The sequence below is a fragment of the Macaca thibetana genome, chromosome 7, assembly GCF_024542745.1.
Source record: "Macaca thibetana thibetana isolate TM-01 chromosome 7, ASM2454274v1, whole genome shotgun sequence".
NCBI lineage: Eukaryota > Metazoa > Chordata > Mammalia > Primates > Cercopithecidae > Macaca > Macaca thibetana.
Genome location: NC_065584.1, coordinates 41250593 through 41271483, shown reverse-complemented (window position 1 = coordinate 41271483; position 20891 = coordinate 41250593). Strand labels below are relative to the sequence as shown.

Genomic DNA, 20891 nt, shown 5'->3' with positions numbered 1-20891 from the left:
GCTGAAAAATGTTGATACTTGCAACTACCAACTCCAATCCAATTTGTTAATTATGAGTCTATTCAATGGGCAAGACAAAAGAATGTATCTACCTCTCTCTTGGACATGTCATAATCAATCACACGCCCAAGAGTGGATTTATAAAGGAAGTCCCAGCGTAGTCATTAAGACATTTAACCTTTTAAAACTTCTTTATGAAATTGGAACGGTTATATTTTAAAATGTCAATCAATATCATAATTTAACTTCCAAAAAATTTTAATTAATATGAACACCTTAGATTAAGCTTTTTGACTATTTGGACAAAGGAGTAACTAGTCCTGATTTAATTTAAAAATTTAGAGTTAGTATATTAATTCAGGAATTTATTGTCATGATATATTACTAAATGTAATGGCCTTCATTTAATTTTTAGTAAATGCTGCTTGGGTTGTAGACCAGTTTATAATACATGTGTACTCAGTAATAAAATTTCATTTATTTAAAATGATTTTGTGGCTCATAAATAGTATTTCATTTGATATCTCATTTTATAACATTCAGAAAGTTTGCCACAGTGCATCCAAACTGAAATTGGAAAGGGAGTCTGATTTGGTATATTAAAAAAGTCTCAGAATAAAAATTTTTTTACATGGAAAAAGACCAGCTTATAAAGCCAGAAGATTCAGAGTTGTCACCTAGGGCTTACACAGCCTTTAAAAAATATACAGTACCTGTTCAGACTCTGCTTCTTTATATTTTCCTAATTATCATTTACTTATATATCTTTTTCATTTGCAAATAAAAAATGGAAAAATGCTGCTATACAGAAAAAAGGCCTAATATGACAAATGTCATTATTGAAGCAACATATGGGGCAAGGGTACAAAATTTGGTCATTTTTATTTTGTAGTGCCTAATATTATAGATGGTTATTGTTAAATTAAGAAAATTATACCAGTGGCATACTTTAGGTTGTTCAATCATTTCAGTAGAGGTGGCACATGAGCCTGTATGAATAGCTAACGCAGAACTAGAGAATTTTTGCTCAGTTTAGACTATGGAGACTACTTTTTATTTTGGCTGTAGAATATGACTAGATTATCTAATTTGAGATGTATTATATAACCCAGCCCTTTACAAATTTTATATTTTATCTATTTAGTACTTTTCTATGTCCCCTATAATGCCTAATCATAGTTGTCAAGAATATTTGTTCTTTTGGGTTTTATTTCTCATTTTATTTTAAAAGTGTTACTTCTGTCATTTACTCTCTGACATACTGAATCTAAATCTATCAAATTAGGTAATAAGATCAAATTGGCATTTCATATAATTTAAGCAAAACACTCCTTGAATTATCTGGATTTAAATGCCTTCTTTAAAAATAATTATTTCATTGCAAAAAAATAAAAACTTAGCACAGAAAAACACTGATAGATTTACCTTGACTTGAGTATCCAAAATGACAGCCTGAAGGCCAGGTGCAGCCTCCAAGCATGTATTTACTCTACACAATATTTAAAAGTCAAAAGTCACAAAAAATTCACATTTCCAGCTTCTCTTGAAAATCATCAGGAGCTGTCAGTATTACATCTCTACATTTTCAGTTGGAGCTGATTCCCCATCCCCACATCCCACTGTAGACAAGGCCTCTGCCCTCCTCTAGCACTGCACAGTCCCTGTTGCAATGGGCTCAGTGCTTGCACTTAGCACTCCCACTTCGCCAGCTTCTCTCATTTAAGACATCTAGCAGGCATGTGGCTGTGCTAGTGGTTACCTGATAAGAACACTCTCACTAAGAAGGAAGTGGGGGCTTCCTTCATCAGGTAAGGAAGATACCTCCTCTAAGCTCCCTCAGGAGGAGCCTTAGAGGGGAAATCATTGCCTAATTTTGCTTAGAGGGGATTTGCCTAGAGGGGATATCTTTTTCTAATTTACAAAAGGAGACTAGTAGCCCTCACAGGATTCTGATCTAAGCCTAAAAAGTCCTAAGAGCAAGAATTATGTCTTGTTTGTCTCATTTGACTTTGTAATCTTGGGGCTACGCAGGTCTAGAACACATAATAGGATTCAAAAAATGTAGGACAAGTCAACGATTCAGCTTCTCTACTCTCTACCAAATATTATTTTGAAAGGCTCTTAAAAGATTTAAGGAATATTTGAAGGAATATTGGCAACTTCATGGCCAACAGCCTATGGGATCTGGACCTCCTTTAAAAGGAATTCTGTGGGCTAGGAAGCCCTATTGACTTGGATTGCTCCACATTAATAGATTCTACTTCCTTTTCTTATTTGCTATGTGCTACTCTTCCCTGATGGAACTGAAGCCTGGGCATCCAGCTATTCCCCAAGCCTGTCTAGTCTGTCCCACATCCCCTTACCCAGATGTGTACCTAAAACCCCAATATACCTTATTAGCTGACTGCACCCAAAATATAATAGTAAATCTCAAAAATCTACTCTACTCTACTTCCAGAAGCAAACTTTCTTTACATACACACACACACACACACACACACACAAAGTAGAATATATTTTTCGTTCCAATCTATTGTATTCCATACGTCTTAAAAATATATACAGAGAATTATTTTTGCTCATTTGTTTACTTATTTATACTTCTCTACAAAGGATTTAGGAGATTTATGAAAATAAGAAAAAACTAATTAAAAAATCAGGCGCAAGAAAAATATTAATTAGATTAGAAAGTCATAAACGGGTTGGGACTCACATGTCTGGTCACAAAGTTGCTCTGAGATCCCCTGCATACCAAAAGAAAATAAAAACAAAACCAGTTTACTGATTTGTCCCTAAGGAAAAACACATGCCAATATTTTCCCAAAGAAGCAACATTTTCTTTAGTATCTAATTCTGAAAGAAATGTATGGTATGTGGACAGTAGTGGCAGCTGGCGAGAGCTGGTCATGGAAAGACATCTTAAATAATTTTCTTTACAAATGCAGGAATGATTTCATAAAACTTACTCAGGGTATCCCAAATGAAAGGTGAAGGTGTGACACAAAATGTGACTCAGAGGAGGTAAGTTCTACAGATGCCCCCACTCCCACTCAAAAAAAAAAAAAAAAAAAAATTCAAGTTAAGCAGTTGTTTGCTGATACACTGTGATCAGAGAAGAAACCTTGAAGCAGTAATTCTCAATCATAGCTCCACAGATCCTGCATCAGAACCACCAGGGATTAGGGGGTGCTTGTTAAAACCTCACATTCTCCATAGCTACAGAGTAGGAATCTCTAGCGGATAACCCAGAAGAGATGCAGCTTTTCCAGGCTTCCCACGTGATTCTTAAATCCCATCAGAGACAAAACCTCTGTCCCAGAGCAGTGGTCTTCAGATTTTTTTTGCTTGTGTGTTATAAAATAATTTTGAAAAACTAAGTACGGTGTCACATTCAAGTTGCCATCTCAATTTTTTTATTCTAATTTTATACAGTTGCAAAACATGTAATTTCTGGTTTATTATAATATTGATATTTTCAAATAAGTCTTATCTATCACCTTAAAATGTATCCAGTGAGTCTTAAATACTCATACTCAATGAAATGTAAATATATGAAAAACTATTCTACAAAGTTTACATTTTCTCCTTGAACTTATGTTTCCATTACACTTTCCCCACAGAAATTTATTCTAATGCAATGTATCTTATGCTTTAAAGTCTTTTTTAACATCCCATCATGCTTCTCTGCAAAATATGTACATTGAAATTTTGTTGTTTTAGTTCTTGTGACATTAAGACTGTATTAACATTTCTTCAGAACTAAGTTAGCATTATAATTGTTATTAGTATACAATTAACCAAAACATACATATTATATATATTTCATAGCTAATTTTTAATTATAATAATTTTTGGAAAGTGCTTCTATTAATTTGATGGATAGGCTGGTTTGTCCCCTGGTTAGTTCACATATTCACTGGTGAATATTATTGATTACTAGAATAAGACAAGCTTAAGCATCAATTTTGTTCATATGCTTTGCTTTACATATAATACTGAGTGTTTACACAAATATGGAGATGGGAAAGGAAAGTGTTTTGTTATAGCAATGTTACTCAAATCTTTGAACTTCTTCTGAATTATAAACCCAGAATCATAGATAATTTATCATCAAAATTTAATTTTATTAAGTTGAAGCTGACAATTTTATTAGGTCTTCCTTCAATTTTGTTAATAGCAAAGAATTGGAAATCACGTAACCTGCAAAAGAATTTGTAATCCAGTCATTAATAGCCATTTACTGTCTCTAACCCCAGCATCAACATTTTGAAATATGATTAGTTTAATGCTCTAGATGTGTAAAAGGGATGTGTAAAAGCCTCTAGGGCATTAAACTAACCCCAAGTAAGATTCCAGATGGTTGAAAGGTATTCCATTCTTTTAACAAGTGGATGAAGCATGATTGGAAAATGGGAGGTGGGAAAAGAGGCCAAGGGACATTCTCAGGCAGATTCACTTTAGTAAAGAATATTTGTGGAAATTGAGGATCTCAGAAAAGCTTTTCTAAAAACTATTCTTGCTTCCACATTTCTCAAAAAGTCTTGAGGAAAGTTCACAAACCTGTTTGAAGACCACTGTGCAATGTATCTGAACACATTGAGAGAATGAATTACTTTCAAAAAGACTTCAATAATATTACAGAAAATTAAAGTGTCCAAACATTTATCTCAATCTTCTCAACTCCCTGGATTTAATCTAAATGTAGGCATAGCCTGACTTGAGATAGCTATAGCAAGAGCTAAGGAGAAGGAGCCAACAAGGTATTCATAACAAACAGCACAGAAAGATGTGGGAGATCTTTAAGAGCCAACAAGGCTTGCTGTTAGGATTTTGCCAGTCCTTCTCTCCTTATTTTAATGAAATTCTTATAATTCCCCAAAGGGTTGAACTGGCTCTGGGTCAGACAGGACCAGAAGGTCCTCATGTTTTCTCCCTGAGGAATTCTGTAATTTTGTTGCCACAAACAAAGCTGAGGATAGGAAAGCATCTCCTTTTTCGTTGTATTTTGTTTAATATGAAAATAATTGCCTCTACTCTTGGAGACCTGGCTTAATTAGACTAATCTGATTTTCCACTGGCAAAACTAACACTAAAATGGTATTGCTCCAAGTTCTCTAATTGTAGAGCAACCACACGTTTTCTCAACAGATACGAAAGTCAAATGCTATAGTGTTGGATGAGGTCATTGTGACTAGTTTGTTATAAGGCCTATTTTAAGAGACCACATGAATTTCAGTGAATATTATGCTGTGACGGGAAGCAACAGATAGAAAATTTACTGCAGAAAAAAATTATGAAGTGTTCCTATAATATACCTAAACAGTGATGAGTTTCCATGAGTTATTTCATAGGAACTATGTTATTTGACCGTAACCTTTGTTCTTTCACCCCCACAGGCCACAATATCAGACCCTGGTCTGTTTTTCCCTCTCTTAGCCACCCTCTTCTTCCCTGCTCAGCTTGAACACTATGATCAACCTTTTGATGGATACTCTCACCAGCACTCTCAGTGCTCCCTTGAACTTCTGCTTATCTATTCTGCCAAGCCCCAGCTCAGAATCAAACAACCATCTGGTTCTCTCTACTATTGCTTCTAGTTTGCCAAGTACTGCTGGAGAAAATTGTGTAACTGCTGATTCATGCCATGCCAAATCTGCAATTTCCAAATTCACCTTGACCCTTTGCACTACTTGGCAATCCTTTTATTCCTACCTGGTTGGCTTCCTTTTCCAGTGCTCAGGTGCTCTTCCAAATCTCATGTCATTACTCTTCTGAGGTTTCCTGCTATACCTCCTCAATCAAGAGACGACCTAACTTTCTACATCAGAAAAAATTTGTATTCAATTTCCCTTCCTCCCACTTCTAATGGTCATCTACATCTTAATGTGCCCTTCCCCCTGTTCCAGGGGATCATTATCATGCATCAATTATCCCCTAATACTGTTCATTGGTTTCTAAGCTATTCACTACAAACTCTATACACATTATTACAAGGCAAATATTCTCCTAGGAATTAATATTGCAAGTTAACAAACGGGCTTTGGAATGTCAGGAAACAAAAGCTGCTGATTGGCTATAGAAAACAGCACATCAAAATAGCAAGTGTTGGTCTGGTATAGGGGCTCATGCCTGAAATCCCAGCTACTTGGGAGGCTGAGGCAGGAGAATCACTTGAAACTGGGAGGCGGAGGTTGCAGTGAGCCGAGATCGTACCATTGCCCTCCAGCCTGGGCAACAAGAACAAAACTGTCTCAGAAAAAAAAAAAAGTGCTCTTCCTCTTTGAATCATTCATAATCATTCATAATCAAGAACAGAAATGAAGGTAAGTTGGGATGCTACCTGCCCATTAAATGTTTCAAAATTCTATCACAGTTCTGCCAACCAAGTGTCACAACATGAAATTTAGAGGCAATACTTTAGCGATCAATGCCATTTTTGTCCTCTACTATTTGCTGCCACCTGTCACATATGCAGTCAAAGATGCTACTAATGCTACTAATGATAATTCATCCAGCCAGTTTTTTTTTTTAACTGCGAGGAGTTTTCTCACCCTCATTCAATCCAAACTTTTCATGGAAATTCCCAGGGCAACCAATGTGAATTATGTATGATTTGATATGGCTGTCCTAATTTAACATCATATTACACCACGTATCATACAAAACTTACAAGTGACATATATATGTTGTAAAGGTATTTGTAGGCCAGGCATGGTGGCTCACACCTATAATCCAGGCATTTTGGGAGGCCGAAGTAGGTGGATCATTTGAGGTCAGGAGTTCAAGACCAGCCTGGCTAAAAAGGTGAAACCCCATTTCTATTAAAAATACATTATTATTAGCTGGGTGTGATGGTGCACACCTGTAATCCCAGCTACTTGGGAGGCTGAGGCACAAGAATTGCTTGAACTCGGTAGGTGGAGGTAGAAGTGAGCTGAGACTGTGCCAGTGCACTAACAGAGCAATACTCTGTCTCAAAAAAAAAGAGAAGTATGTGTAGAGACTACCAAAGAAGTTTTGATGTACAGGATACTTAGGAGAGCTATGTATCCTATCTAACCAGAAGCAGATCTTTGTTTTGTGGGCCCCTAAAACACATAATTTGGAGAGATCTGTCTTTCCAAAAGAAAATACAAAATTATGAATATAAAATGAGGTTCAGGGCCTTTGGAAGAGGTCTGTGAAAATAAAGGGCTCTAAAGTTTAAGTTTCATTAGCCTTATATAAATCACCCTTTCTGTATCTGACCACTTAATTGAGGCATTTAGCAATCCTAAACCCAAACCAAATAAACACAAACTCACTAAAATGGGAACACCTAACATGAACCAAGCTCTGTATATAATATTACATTTCATACTCCCAACGAACCTCTCAGGTCAATATTACCATTCTCAATTTTACAAAAGCAGAAACTAAGACTCAGAAAATTTAGTAACTTGCTCACAAGCAGCCCACTACGCACAGTGAAGCTGAGATCCAAACCAAAGTCTGATAAACTAAATCTTGTGTTATTTCCATTACAATACTCTCCCTTTAATGTTTCCCACAAGACAAAAGGTTTAAGTTACTTTGGAGAATACCCCTAGAAAATGGCTGGAAGTGTTCAGTTAATACTTGACATTGACATGACTTAACTCACTTTGAGACCTTCACTAAAAATTCTGCTCTAAAACTGTGTTTAAAGGGCATGAAAAACACAAATGTATAACTGGATTATCTTCCAATAAGTGACATAGATGAAGACAAGATATCTTAAGGTCCAAAAGAAATGTGATTATAATAAAGAAGAAAATAGAAGCAGAACCAGAAAATCCTGAAGGGAGGCTAGAATTATTATACAATCTTTCAGGAAAGCGTGTGGTTATGGAAGGACATACTGATGATATGAATCTTTCACAAATTAAATCCTCTTGCTACATGTCCAGTATTCTTTTACCTGCCATTATGTAATATCAAGTTTTAGAGACTGAAAAATAATGACAGTGGCTCATATATTATATTATTCTATTATATCCATACCTTGTATTTGCCAGTTTGACCTCTTTTTTTTAAAAAAGTCTCTTAGAAGTATTCCTTCTTCCTCCTGAGGCCCCCAAAAGGTAGATGCTGTGTCTTTATCTTTTCTTTACTTGCAGAATCTGTCACTGTGCTTTACAGATAGTGGCATTTCACAGAGGTTTGTTGCCATGAAAGAAGGTGTTGATGAGTTGTTTTTGACAGTCCAACATTTTCTAACACAAAAGGAATTCCATAATGTAGATATGATGTGATTCCATCCCATTCATTCAAAGACTTCAGAATAAAACTTTGTCATTTGGCTAGATCTAAGGCAAGAACTGATCAGATGTAGTTAGTATTTCCAGTCAACAAATTGCCATTGATGTTGAAATTACTTTAAAGACTTGTTGATTATGTGGTATTAGGGCCATTGTGACCTCGCTGTAGCTAAGATCAGTCCACTGCAGCAGGAGTTTCAAGAACAGCAGCACAAAAATGATGACTTAACTGGATAGGAAAAAAGGCACATATTTTCAGGAAGGCCTCTTTATTCTTAGAAGTTACCCTTCAAGATGACAAGTGGTGCAAACTCTCCAGGATCTTACCTGCCCTCAAAAATAAGGTGAGTCTTTGACGGAAGATGCTAAATAGAAAAGAGGGTCTCTCTTTCTCTCTCTCTCTCTCAACCCAGGCTAAAGGCAGATATTATTGTGCCTCTTCCCACAGAAGTTCTAAAATAGATGACAACTACTTGAAGGAATTAAATGAGGACTTAATGCTAAGGAAGCAGGAACTGCTAGAGATGCTCAAACCTCTAGAAGATAAAAACAACCTCTTATTCCAGAAGTTAATGTCTAACTTGGAGGAAAAACAAAGGAGGTATGGGCTCTTATTCTGGATTCCTAGAGGTAAAAAGGCTAGAGAACTTAATCTCCATAGGACTGGGAATAATTACTTACAAATTTTGTTTTATCAATTACTAAAAGGTTTGGAAATTCAGCTGTAGTAGGCAAAGAATTTGTAACTACCAAGTCAGGGTGACAACAAATTCTTTATTTTCTTTTAGTAAATTAAACATGACTCAGCCCTTATTTCATGGGGCAAGTTATAACTCTTCCTCCCCAGGCTGCCCATCCAAGAAATAGTGAAAGGCCTTTAATAGCATTAGTTTACCACGGTCACACAGATGCTTTCTTGTGCATGATCACTTTAGAATAAATAACTCTGCTTTTTCTATGCCAAGCAGTGGAATGGCGGTATTTTCTAAGCCTAGGAGCCCTCTGAATTAAGGCACGGCCTCTCTAAATATACTAGGCAGCTGAAGTCTTAACCCTTTACCAGAGCACTCACTGTACTTACACTGTTTCCTTTCTAGTCTCAGAACATCTCACCTCAGTGAGTCTACCTTTATTCTACATCCTTATCATAAGCATCTTAAAGGACTCATATTTTTGGAGAACAAAACCCAGGCAGAAAGTTGTGGTCAAGCACCAGCTGCTTACAACTCAGCAACACAGACTTCTCTCAGAGCAAGAAACACAAAGGCTTAGAATTGTGTTCTCTCCTTAGAACTGGGTAGAAAAAAGTACAAGAACACAAACATAAAATAATTTATACCTTTAAGGAATATTCTCTCTCACAAAGACTTGATTTTGATTCAGATTTTGTTCTAGTTGAATGGCTTGCATTCTCTGGGGCTGCGAAAGGATATCAGTGACTTCCCCAATAGACTCAAATGTTCTTATATGAATAAGCATGGAGGTGGGAGAAAGTGGACAGAGGACAGAGATGGGTTAGGAAATAACTCTGGGATTTATCCTAGAAGACAGCAGGTTCTTCAACCTCTTCTTAAAGAGGGGGTAGAATTACCCCTTCTTCTCCCAAAAGTCACACACTGCAACATTCTTCCGAGGGGGTGGAAAGGACTCTCCCTGGCTTTTGGAGACCTAAGTTTTAAGCATTAAAGAGCACAGAATTCATTCTAGAGCACATAGATAGGCAAATGTCAATTAGAAATGGAAACATCTTAGTTATAGAGATCTTCTATTACCAGAAGGGCTTCCATAACTCCTGAGATTTCAGTCCCCATCTAACTTTCATGGTAGAGTACTTTCTGACTGGTTGCAGAACATCAGTATTACCCTTAAGGAGGTATGTATGTTTTATGATGCCTCTCCTTCTTCTAGTCTTCAGATCATGAGGCAGATCATGGCAGGGAAGGGGTGTGAGGAATCCTCGGTCATGGAGCTCCTTAAGGAAGCAGAGGAGATGAAACAGAACCTGGTAAGAAGTTGGAGGTACTCCAGCAACAGCCTCCTGAATAGGGATCAATTCCATTGCAGTGTCAGATGTGGAGAGAAAGACAGAGTACTCACCTCTGGCATCCGATGCTCCAACACACATATCTCCTTGATCTAGAAAGTCCAGGGCGACCTAAAGGGAGTCAGATGGAATGTTGGGAAGAACAGGACTAGCTAGCAAAAATTCTATTCTTTGACTTTTTAAAAACTTTTTATCTAGGGAGTTAATGAATATGACCATATTAACTCTTCATGTTTCAGAAAGAATAGTAAAATATCTGCTATAAAGAATAGAAAAACACCTATCAAACTAAAATAAAATAAATAGTTTGCTCTGTGGGATTCGTATAAGATTTTCTTTTAATCAGCAATGTAAAAGATCTTAAGAATTAAAATTAGTGGTCTAAGCCCCCAAGAAATGGTCATATAAGAACATCTTAAGTGTTAGGAACTCATTTCTATAGATATTATCTCACAATTATTATAATTAAAGTTATTACTTAAAAAATAACTTGGATTTTTTTTTTACCATCATCATCATCATCATCATCACCACCAACAACATCTCTTATGTTGGATTTGGAGTTAGACCTGGATTTGGGGTTAGACCCATTCATTGCCTTCCTCTGTGGTTTACTATGTCCCTGGACCCTTTCCCACCATTATCTAGTAACTTCTTCCAAACCCACTTCAATGGCTGGACAAATACATGCTTCTGTTTGTTTGGTTCTTCCCCCTCCAACAGGAAAGGAAAAACAAGACGCTTCAGAAGGAAATGGAGATGCTATGGAACAAGGTGTGCCTCTAAGGATCTATTGAAAGCATTGCCCTACAGATCACAATGCAAAGAACCTCCCTTTCCTCTGGCCCCCATCATTGTTTCATGTCCTTGCTTCCACCATGCCTCATTCCAATCCATTCTCTACACATTAGACAAGATGAACTTTTTAAAACAAAGCATGTTACTCTTCTTATGAAAAACCTTTACAGCCACTAATTGTGGCATAATCTGGCTCTTGCCCACTCTTCAGTTTCCTCTCATAGATGTCCTTCCCTTGCTTTCTATGCAACTTTTTATGCCAAGCCTTTTCCTATCTCAAGGATTTTGCTCGTCTTCCCTACTGCCTGTAATGCTATTTTCTCATAGTTGGCTCATTCTCATCCTTCAGGTCTCAGCTTAAATGTCATCTCCTTAGAGAGGCCATCCTTGTTTCTCCATGTAAAGTAGGGCATCTTTCTCCTCTTTTCTATTATATAACTCTGCTCATGTGCTCAATAGCACTGTTTATAATATAAAATTATTATTATTATTGTAGTATTACTTTTTAAATTGTTTCTTGTTTCCCTGCCTCCTCTGTATCTTCTCAAGCTCCTTCAGTATCTTGATTGCTTTATCCGAATCTATAGCTCCTAGCACAATGCTTGGAACATAGTAGAGAATCGATAAATGTAAGTTGAATGAATAAACAAATGAATACCTAATTCTAATGACCCTATAATTTTACAATAATCACTGCATTGTTTAAGATAAAAATATTAGGACCTTTTGCTGGGAAACCAGAGCCAGGGAGTAGGGGGAAGGGGACAGGGAATTCCTTTGTTCCTTGTCTAAGACTTTGTCCAAGACTAATCCCTTGGGACCCAAGTGCTTCTTCACAGACTATGCAACTAGAAGAGTAGATTGTGTCTTGTGATATAAACAGGTATATAGTGGGATCTCTGTCTTTTTTTTTTTTTATCTCACTTTTCCACAAATAATCAGAATACCTTAAAGCCCTGCATCTCGTATTGAGATGTGCTCCAGGTTCTTGTGGGCAGTTACAAATTAGTTCTATGAATTGTTAGAAGTTTTAGTTCTTGGATTCTCGAGTCCTTGTATTAGGAAATGTGCCAGCACAATTCCTCTATCTAAATCCAGCTTCTACAGAGCTCTCAAAAGGGACATCCATACACTTAACTCGTGATCAACTTTAGCTACTCGTATTTTAGTAAGAAGACATGGAGAAGAGCAGCAAGCCTAGTGTTCAAGAACACAGGCTTCAGAATCAGAAAGATCTGGTTCAAATTCCAACTCTGTACTTTCCTAGCTGTGTGACCCTAAACAAATAACCTCTCCAAGTCTCAGTTTTCTCATCTATAATATGGAAACAAAAATGGTCCTCAAAGAACTGTGAAGATTAAATGAGAATGTCTGTAATGTAGTACAGTAAGGAAAATAAATAGAGTAATGCAGTAAGTAGCTTAGGGTAGTGACTGGCTAAGGGTCCAGCTAATAGTTTTCATTCCTATAAGGTACACTCAAGGGACCGAATGAAAGAAGGGCTCACTACATTCTGACTTCCCTTTGGTAGTACACTTTTCATGCCAGGCCCTGAGAAGCTGCTGACAGGCAGGAACCAAAGCTTTGACCCATACTGGTTTTCCACTTCCCTCTTTAATTTCCACTACTTTAAAGCTTTGCCAAAATGTCTTTCCACAGACATTCGAGGCAGAAGAACTCAGTGATCAACAAAAAGCACCACAGATAAAAAACAAGGCAGACTTGCAGGATGGAAAGGCAAGTGGACTGCATGTACTTAAAATTTCAAGATCGTCAATGTCACACCGCTGGAAACAGCCTGCTGACAATCAGGGCTAATTTGGGTAGGCAGATAGGTAGGATCTGGGTTTTTAGGGTTTATTAGATTTATGACCTGCTGAGACATTGCACTTCTTTCCTGGAACCTCTTACTCCTTTAGCTCTCTTCTTTCATCCCAGGCTCCCAAATCCCCCTCATCACCTAGGAAGACTGAGAGTGAACTGGAGAAATCATTTGCAGAGAAAGTGAAGGATATAAGGAAGGTAGTACAGCCATTCTGAATGGTAGTGGCTTTTAGAACTAGTAAATTAGAAATCTTTAATGTTGCAGTAATTTGCCCAAGCTATGGTGTGCTCTTGGACCAATTTTTATAGATTTGGTTCCCCTGTGTTACTATATTTAAGTCAGAGTGATATCACAAGTTTCTGGGAAATCATATTAGGAAAAAGTGAGAGAAGCTATACCAACAATGATAACTCTGCAACAGCTAAATGATGTCAGAACTCCTGTTCATTTGTCTTTGAAAATGTATTCAGTTTTTCAGGTATTATGTTTGTATCTCATCTTCCCATAAACAACTCACCAACAGAAAATAACTCTATTCATTTGGCTTTTAGAGGGTGGCTTGTACAGTTGAGGCCAATTAAGAGAATCCTGCAGTTAAAGTCAATTTAATAGTAAATTGTGACACTATAATTTTGCTATAAGGCTTTTGCAGCATATTGAGAAAACTGATTTCTGATCTCAATTTACTTTGTCACCCAGAGGCTCTTTCTTCCACCAGGAAAAGCAACAGAGGAAAATGGAATGGGTCAAGTATCAGGAACAAAACAACATCCTTCAGGTACTAAGGTCTTCCAAGGCTGGATATAGGATGCAATTTCATTCATATAATACAAAGGCTTTTAGCTGCATATTGTGAAGCCCAGTCCCCACATCCTAGATTACCAATTGCCCTGCTAAAACAAATGTGTCATAGAAAGATAGCTGAAGGGACCTATCTCTGAAATTGGAATAAATGGTATTTCTTCCTATGTTCTTGATTTTGTTCTATTCTAAATGGGGAAAAATAACAAATACTTTCTACCCAACTTTTAAAGACTGAGCATGATGGAATTACTTTTTAACTTCTGAGTAAAGAGGATTCAGGTAACAATGGATTCAGAGAAGCCAATCCTATATGTGTAGTTTTGGAAAATGTTCTTTTCAGAATGATTTTCATGGCAAAGTGATTAAGCTGAGAATTGAAGCCTTGAAGAACTACCAGAAGGCCAATGACCTGAAATTATCACTGTATTTGCAGCAGAATTCTGAGCCAATACAAGCATTTTTAAATCTTCCTGGGTCCCAAGGTAGGTAGAATATCCCAGGTACACAGTTTGAGGTTTTGTTTTGTTTGTTTTATATTGGAGACTTTTACTTGTAAAGTGAGCAACATAATGCCTGGCACATAGTAAGTTAAATGTTAGTAGTACAGTAACAATTTTTTTCATTATTTTTATTTCTTTATTTATTTTGAGACAGAGTCTTGCTCTGTTGCCCAGGCTGGAGTGCAGTGGCGCGACCTCGGCTCACTGCTACCTCTGCCCCCTGGGTCCCAGTTCAAGCAATTCTCCTGCCTCAGCCTCCCGAGTAGCTGGGATTACAGGCATGCAACACCATGCCCAGCTAATTTTTGTATTTTTAGTAAAGACGGGGTTTCACCATGTTGGCCAGGCTGGTCTTGAACTCCTGACCTCGTGATCCACCCACATTCTACCTCCTAAAGTGCTGGGATTACAGGTGTGAGCCACCGCGCCCGGCCTATCATGACTTTTATGACTCAGAAGCTTATGTACTAAGGCAAATATTCTCTCTGGGAGAATTGTTTTCCTTTGTAAAGATAAAGTAATATATTACATACTTAGCATATGTAGCTGATACATAGTTAGCACTCAATAAAATATGTTTCCTTTCCACCTCATCCCCTTTTCTAGGAATTAGAATTGTTTAATCTTATTAATCTGGCTGGAATAGACTCCGCTACTTCAAAGTAGGCGGCCAAGGAGACAGACATCTGACAATGGTTGTGAATTTCATCCAGTTGTCCCTCTGAGAGTTTCAGCGATTTCCCCACAGAATTTATGGCAATATTAGAGAAAATAATATAGTTCATTAAAAAATAGAATATAGGGGTGGCTCTGAGGACAGGGAAAAGGTTCTTAAATTTTCACGTATCTATGAATATGAACTCCATTTTTTAAAAGGGACAGGCAATGGGAAATCATGGCCAAGGGATGACAATGTTCTATTAGTATCAGTGTGTATGTTTCTAATTTCTTAGTCTTATTCTGTAAAGGGCTTAAACAGCTTATAAAAATCACAGTCAACACATAGGGTTAAATAAATATATGAGTAAATCAAAGAAAAGGGAAAATAAGTTGAAGCTGGGCAAATACACAAGAATGCATAATGGGAGTACTGTACAGCTGGCAGAGGTAGGCTACAAATTTGGTTCTGAATTTTCCAGTAAAAAGAAACATGGATTTGCAAAACTCATGAAATAACAACAAACCAATTAATTGCTCAGGAGAAACAGTTTTTCCTGGTGTTGAAATCTGAGAGAAATTTCTCCTCCAGGACCATATAATGGGGGCAGGACATTGTGTGATGATAGTCACCAATGTCTTCAACAATATTTCAAAATAAATTCAGAATCCAAATTTCCTAGGTTGTTTCTCCTCTGTTCTTTGGCATAATCTGATAAAAACATATTAATCTGAATTTTTTTAAGTGATGAATTGACTCAAGATGATTTGATTCAGGTACATAAGACTCCCTGGTCTGGCTTGATCCACAGGTAAATTTTAGAAAACTAGAAGACTGGACTGACTATCCTTCAGGCAGTATTCCATGCATATTTTTCTTTCAACTTATGTTCTACTAATAATCGGACAGCATAAAATTGGAAAGAAACCTGGAATGCAACCAGAAGCAGTATTAAATCATTAAGATACAAATTTAAAAGATAGAGAAGAGGGTTATGAGGAAGACAGATAGGTCCCTGTTTTACTTCATTCAAAATTAGCTGAAGGTCATCTCAAGGGATCTATAGGGTAAAGAGCCAAAAGCTTTTTAGCTCCAGAATCAAATTAAGTCTAAATTAGTAAATAAGGGTTCCATTCAACTTGATTGTTTCAGGAGATATTTTTTCCCCTTGCATGTAAAACATTGAATCAACTTTGAATTGGAACAGCCACAGATCCACACCTTCTTTTCTTTGCTTTCCTTTTATGTTACTGGAGAATTAAATGATAGGGTATCATACTGCTTAGTTACCACAGATTAATGTAGCCACAGGCAATGGATCAGTGTGTTATATTGATTCTGCATTCATTTAGCACTAATTATGGCCCAGTTTCATTTTTTAACACACGTATTCAAACTCTATAGGTTTGTCTGAGCACAAGTGGATTTGAAATCTAATGGAGTCCTATATTTTGGTTATGTGGCCTATTTTTTTCACCTCTAGTATTTGATTATTGAAAAGAAGACAAATATTCTCTTCATAAAGGATTTTAAAAGTAATTATGTAAAGAAGTTAATACCAACAGCAATAATTTCTTAATGGTAGGTGTTGTAGTATTTTCCAACTTTGTGTATCACTGGGGCTATTATTTATTATTTGCTGTTTACACTGATTTCTTTAGTTTCCTAAATGCATTCCTTGAAAGTAAAAGTTTTATTACTACTTTAAATGAAGAATCAATATAGTTTTCCATAATAGAAGGTAAACTTCATAATAAATACACACAAAAAAACAAGATTTTAATGTTCTAGAAAAATACATAAGCCTGAGATTTTATCTCCTATAGGAAGCGAGATTAGAAAGACATAGAGAATTTTGGCCAGGCACGGTGGCTCATGCCTGTAATCCTAGCACTTTGGGAAGCCAAGGCAGGTGGATCATGAGGTCAGGAGATCAAGACCATCCTGGTTAACATGGTGAAACCCCATCTCTACAAGAAAATACAAAAAATTAGCCAGGTGTGGTGGCACATGCCTATAGTCCCAGATACTCAGGAGGCTGAGGCAGGAGAATCGCTTGAACCTGGGAGGCAGAGGTTGCAGTGAGCTGAGATCGCACCACTGCACTCCAGCCTGGGTGACAGAGCAAGACTTTATATCCAAAAAAAAAAAAAAAAAAAAAAAAAAAAAGACAGAGAATTTTAAAGAAAGCCAGCACCAAACTGCAACTTTCTCCTTGATGCCATCAAGTTTGAAATAATTGAAAAGGCAATAATTTTCTCACTGTGATTTATAGTATTTAATGCCACGTTCCAACACTGAAACTTATCCCAATTGCCACCTAAAATCATCTCATCATCAAATTTTGGCAAATTGTAATTTAAGGAAAAAAGCATGAATTTAGACCGAGATACATGAGTTGCAGGCCTTCCTCTAAGGCTCACCAGTTATATGACTTGGGAAAGTCACTTAATTTCAGTTTTTAAAAATACAAACAATACTAACATGGAGTATGTTAACAACTTAATATCTTGTGTAACCGTCACAGTGACTCTATGAAAGGTATTATAGAACAAGAAACAAGCTCAGAGAAGCCAGGCTTCTGGCTCCATATTCAATCCTTATTTGCTAGATTATGCTACAAAATGGATGTGTAAAAGTATGTGACTTTTCATGCCTCTTCTAGATCTAAACGCTATAATTTGAATACAAATTTATTATCTGTTTATAATGTATAATCTTCCCAGTGAAGAATCATACTCCCTAAGGTTAATTTGTTGAGCAGGAGATTGGTAATTCTGCATTTAGCCCAGTAGGTGGCACCAACCACATCCAGGCTTCAAGTCCACAGAGTGGTAATTCAGGAACCATGAAATGCTGTGGGAGAGATCCGTCTTCTATTACTCTCAGGACAAAAGGTGCCACATTTATGTATCAAACGAAAAAAGGAAAAAATTTCTTGATGTTTTATCACACGGTCTTTTGGCAGCAAGGTATATTACTGGCAGCCTTGATTAGACCATGTTAAACTCAGTGTTCTGTTGCATAATTTTTACCTAGTATTTTACTCCCTGTACTACAGTTCTCTCCATTTCAAAAAAGTCACTGCCCACTTCCTCCACAATCCTTGTAGAATAGTGTTCCCTTCTACCACAGATAAGTCACGTGATTGGGGCACTAAAATGAAAAATAAAAGATGGTGTTTATTTGAAGTTTGTATACTTAATAGTGTTATAGGACAGTGTTCCTTCTTCTCTAGTTTCAAAAGAATTGAACTGCACAAACCTGTCTTAGAGAAAGGGCAGAATATAATTTTGGACACACCTCTCAATAAATCAGGGTACAGGCTCTTCTGTTCTAAGCATTTCCAAGTAGAGGAAGGGTTTACCTCAGTACCCTTAGCCAAGAACTCCTCCTCCCACTGTCCTATGTGCTGGTTGGCTGAGTTGCAGTGGTATGATCTGTGTAGCTGGCAAAATACAATCCTGTGCTAATATTACTGATTTTGTTACACATCAACAAATCCCTACTTTTGAATTCCCTTGATGCCCAGGATGTGGCATTACCATCATCCATGTTATCTTTGGCATGCTGCATCACTTAGTCTGTTTACACCTACGGTGAAGTCTTTACTTTTGATTTTTCTGGAGACAGGTGACATTTGAAAGGATTTACTTTCCCACCAGTGTAAAATTATAATTTGACTCAGGGTGTATTGTAGGCCCTCCCTAACTTCTACAGAGTCCAGAAAGCAAGTTTGTGGACTTTGGCAGTCACCTATCTTAGAGAGCACAGGCGCTAAGCAATCTCTAAATTCAACTGAATTTCCCATCATATCTCCTGGTGTTTAAAGAAGAGGTTTATCTTCAGCAATGATATAACTTGTGTTAAGACATTTGATTCTGACAGCTTTTCTTTTCTCTCCTCCCCTCAATCCCCACCAACTCTTAGCATTTCCTTGAGGTCTTCTGAGAAAAACCTGAAGGTTGGTTGTGAGTATTATGCTACACTTATAAATGCAGATGAAAGCCCAGCGAGGTGGGAAATGAATACTCTTGAAACCTTATTTACTCTCTAACTCCTTCTGTTCTGAAAGCAAGTCATTCTTCCTGGCTTTAACCTTTACTTCACTTTAGTATTTTTCTTCCTGATGGCTGAACTATACTTCAGCAGGTGCTGCTGAAGGGAAAATAGTAGTGTTAAGCTAAAATGCTGAAAGGCAGGGGCGGAAAACCACAGCTAGCTCAAATCCGGGTCCTTGATAAGTAGTACTGTTGCTTTCAAGTACAGGCTTTTTCAAGCTTTGAGGCAACATGAACCTTTTGAATGTCAAAGTTAGGTTTATGGTATTAATAGGTTATAAAGTTAATTTCTAAACTAAGTCATTCTTTTACTTCTTTAAGACCTCACAGAAATTCAGGGGGAGAAAAACTTTTTTTTTCCCCCTAAATATAAATTTTGAAGCTTGACAAAATAAACTGTACCCTTATTAATATTATTTTAATGGGTGACAACAAATTCCATAATTTGTGGGCATCACCCACTCAGGAGTGCAGCAGTATGTCTAGGAAAGTGTTATCATATTTAGCAAATAAAAAAAGGATACCCTATTAAATTTGAATTTCACCAAATAATTTGTAGTATGTGTGTCCCAAATATTTCATGAGATATATGAAACATTATTTGGTGTTTATATTAAAATTCAAATTTAACTGGGAGTCCCATATTTAAGTCTGGCAACTCTAATTTAGGACAGACTTACTATGGGTCCTACTGAGCACCCTATAATTCTCCCTTTTTCTCCTTTTCATTGCCTCCCTTCCCCTTCTCACCCTACGCCTGCCATTCTCTATGCTTCCTCTTTCTCTTCCCCCACCTTTATCTTTTGTTTACTCTCCACTATCTACAATTGACCATTTTTGTGAAATATATCTATCTGGTTTATCTGAGGGTATGTATATATACACATAACTTATTATTCCACTTTTTTATTTACTTGCATATAATTCTTAAATGAATTTTCCCCCTGTGGGACATGAGCTCTTAACAGAAAAATAGTCTGCCACTCCAACTTCTTAAATAATGTTTGACAAAGTTATTTTCAAAAAAAAAAAAAAAAACAGAAAATTCACATCAATGCTAATACCCACAGTGATACAAAACAAAACAAAACTAGTTTTTTGTTTTTTTGTTTTTCCCTCCTCAAAAGAAGCTCTTGTTTTCCTAATGTTTTCCCCTAGGTACTATGGGCACTACAACTATGGACAGAGTGACTACTGGCAGAAATGAACACCAGGTGGTGAGAACTACTTTCTTTAAACAAACCAAAAATCATTTTAAGGGCTTGAATAGATAGTGGGTATAGACTTTTGGAATGCATTGCTTAACATATATTCTAATTTAATATTTTAGGAGATTTGCAAAGTGGGTGCTAGGGTACTCAATATTTTAGCTGTCCTTTTTCCTCTGTTTTTTCCTGTCTTAGAGAATTCTGGGAGCAAAGATCTACACAGAACAACAAGGAACTAAAGGAAGTCAGCCTGATGATGCAGGAGGGAGGCTCTTTTTTCTGAGGTCACTGTCAGATGAAGCACTGAAGAATTAGCAGGCTTTCACTCCATTTGCTTTGGACAGATTTAAAGACAAGGCATAGCCATTTGTGTTAATTAAAATCTCTCAAACCTTTGTTTTAGTGCTGTTTTCCCTCTCTCCCCCCACCAATCTGGGTGGAAATGTTGGATGTTTGGCCTTAAACGTGTATGGAATGTAGTCATTTAGGGATTGTAAACAGCCTCTGATTATTTTGATAGCTTTTGGATTTGAAGTGACCACATTTCAACCCATTGTACAATATGTTTTTACTAAGTCCATAAAAAGGAACTCCCCTCCACTTCTGAAGTATGTAATTGTGGACAGATCCACCACTGGGAAATGAGCAAAAGTAGGCACAAAATAAGTAAAATTACATACCACAGACTTCTTTCACTCTCTCACCAAAAACATC

The 20891-nt window shown here is 36.9% G+C and overlaps 1 protein-coding gene and 1 long non-coding RNA gene across 12 annotated transcripts in view; one reads left to right on the top strand and one right to left on the bottom strand.

Moving 5' to 3' along the window:
• LOC126958673 (uncharacterized) overlaps nt 1–20891 on the bottom strand; it is a 38392-nt gene that overhangs the window by 7102 nt on the left and 10399 nt on the right. For 2 of the 4 annotated variants that reach the window (XR_007727259.1, XR_007727261.1), the window contains exons 3-4: nt 8023–10415; nt 2714–2744 (exon numbers count right to left, since the gene is read on the bottom strand). This is a non-coding gene — a long non-coding RNA (uncharacterized LOC126958673). The remainder of the gene's footprint in view (nt 1–2713; nt 2745–8022; nt 10416–20891) is intronic. The other 2 variants (XR_007727260.1, XR_007727262.1) reach the window with 1 other exon arrangement.
• On the top strand, nt 8527–20573 carry CCDC196 (coiled-coil domain containing 196). Of its 8 annotated transcripts, XR_007727252.1 has the most exons (11): nt 8527–8623; nt 8728–8880; nt 10188–10284; nt 11047–11097; nt 12781–12858; nt 13060–13143; nt 13665–13724; nt 14091–14232; nt 18839–18925; nt 20128–20183; nt 20373–20394. XR_007727252.1 is itself a non-coding variant. In XM_050797064.1 (10 exons), the coding sequence occupies exons 1-10, from the start codon at nt 8574–8576 to the stop codon at nt 20490–20492; spliced, it is 894 nt and encodes a 297-aa protein (XP_050653021.1). In that variant the 5' UTR covers nt 8527–8573; the 3' UTR covers nt 20493–20573. The 8 variants fall into 8 exon arrangements, 7 of the variants coding, with proteins under 7 accessions (XP_050653021.1, XP_050653022.1, XP_050653028.1 ...); XM_050797064.1 differs by lacking the exon at nt 18839–18925 and having other exon boundaries at nt 20128–20186; nt 20373–20573; XM_050797065.1 differs by lacking the exon at nt 18839–18925 and having other exon boundaries at nt 20373–20564.

What these genes read in the sequence shown, in the direction of transcription:
- CCDC196 (XM_050797064.1), top strand. Translation starts at nt 8,574, where the DNA reads ATGACAAGTGGTGCAAACTCTCCAGGATCTTACCTGCCCTCAAAAATA. An exon ending in AGGAGATGAAACAGAACCTG is followed by an intron (nt 10,285 to 11,046) that starts GTAAGAAGTTGG and finishes CCCCTCCAACAG; the next exon opens with GAAAGGAAAAACAAGACGCT. An exon ending in AACAAAACAACATCCTTCAG is followed by an intron (nt 13,725 to 14,090) that starts GTACTAAGGTCT and finishes TGTTCTTTTCAG; the next exon opens with AATGATTTTCATGGCAAAGT.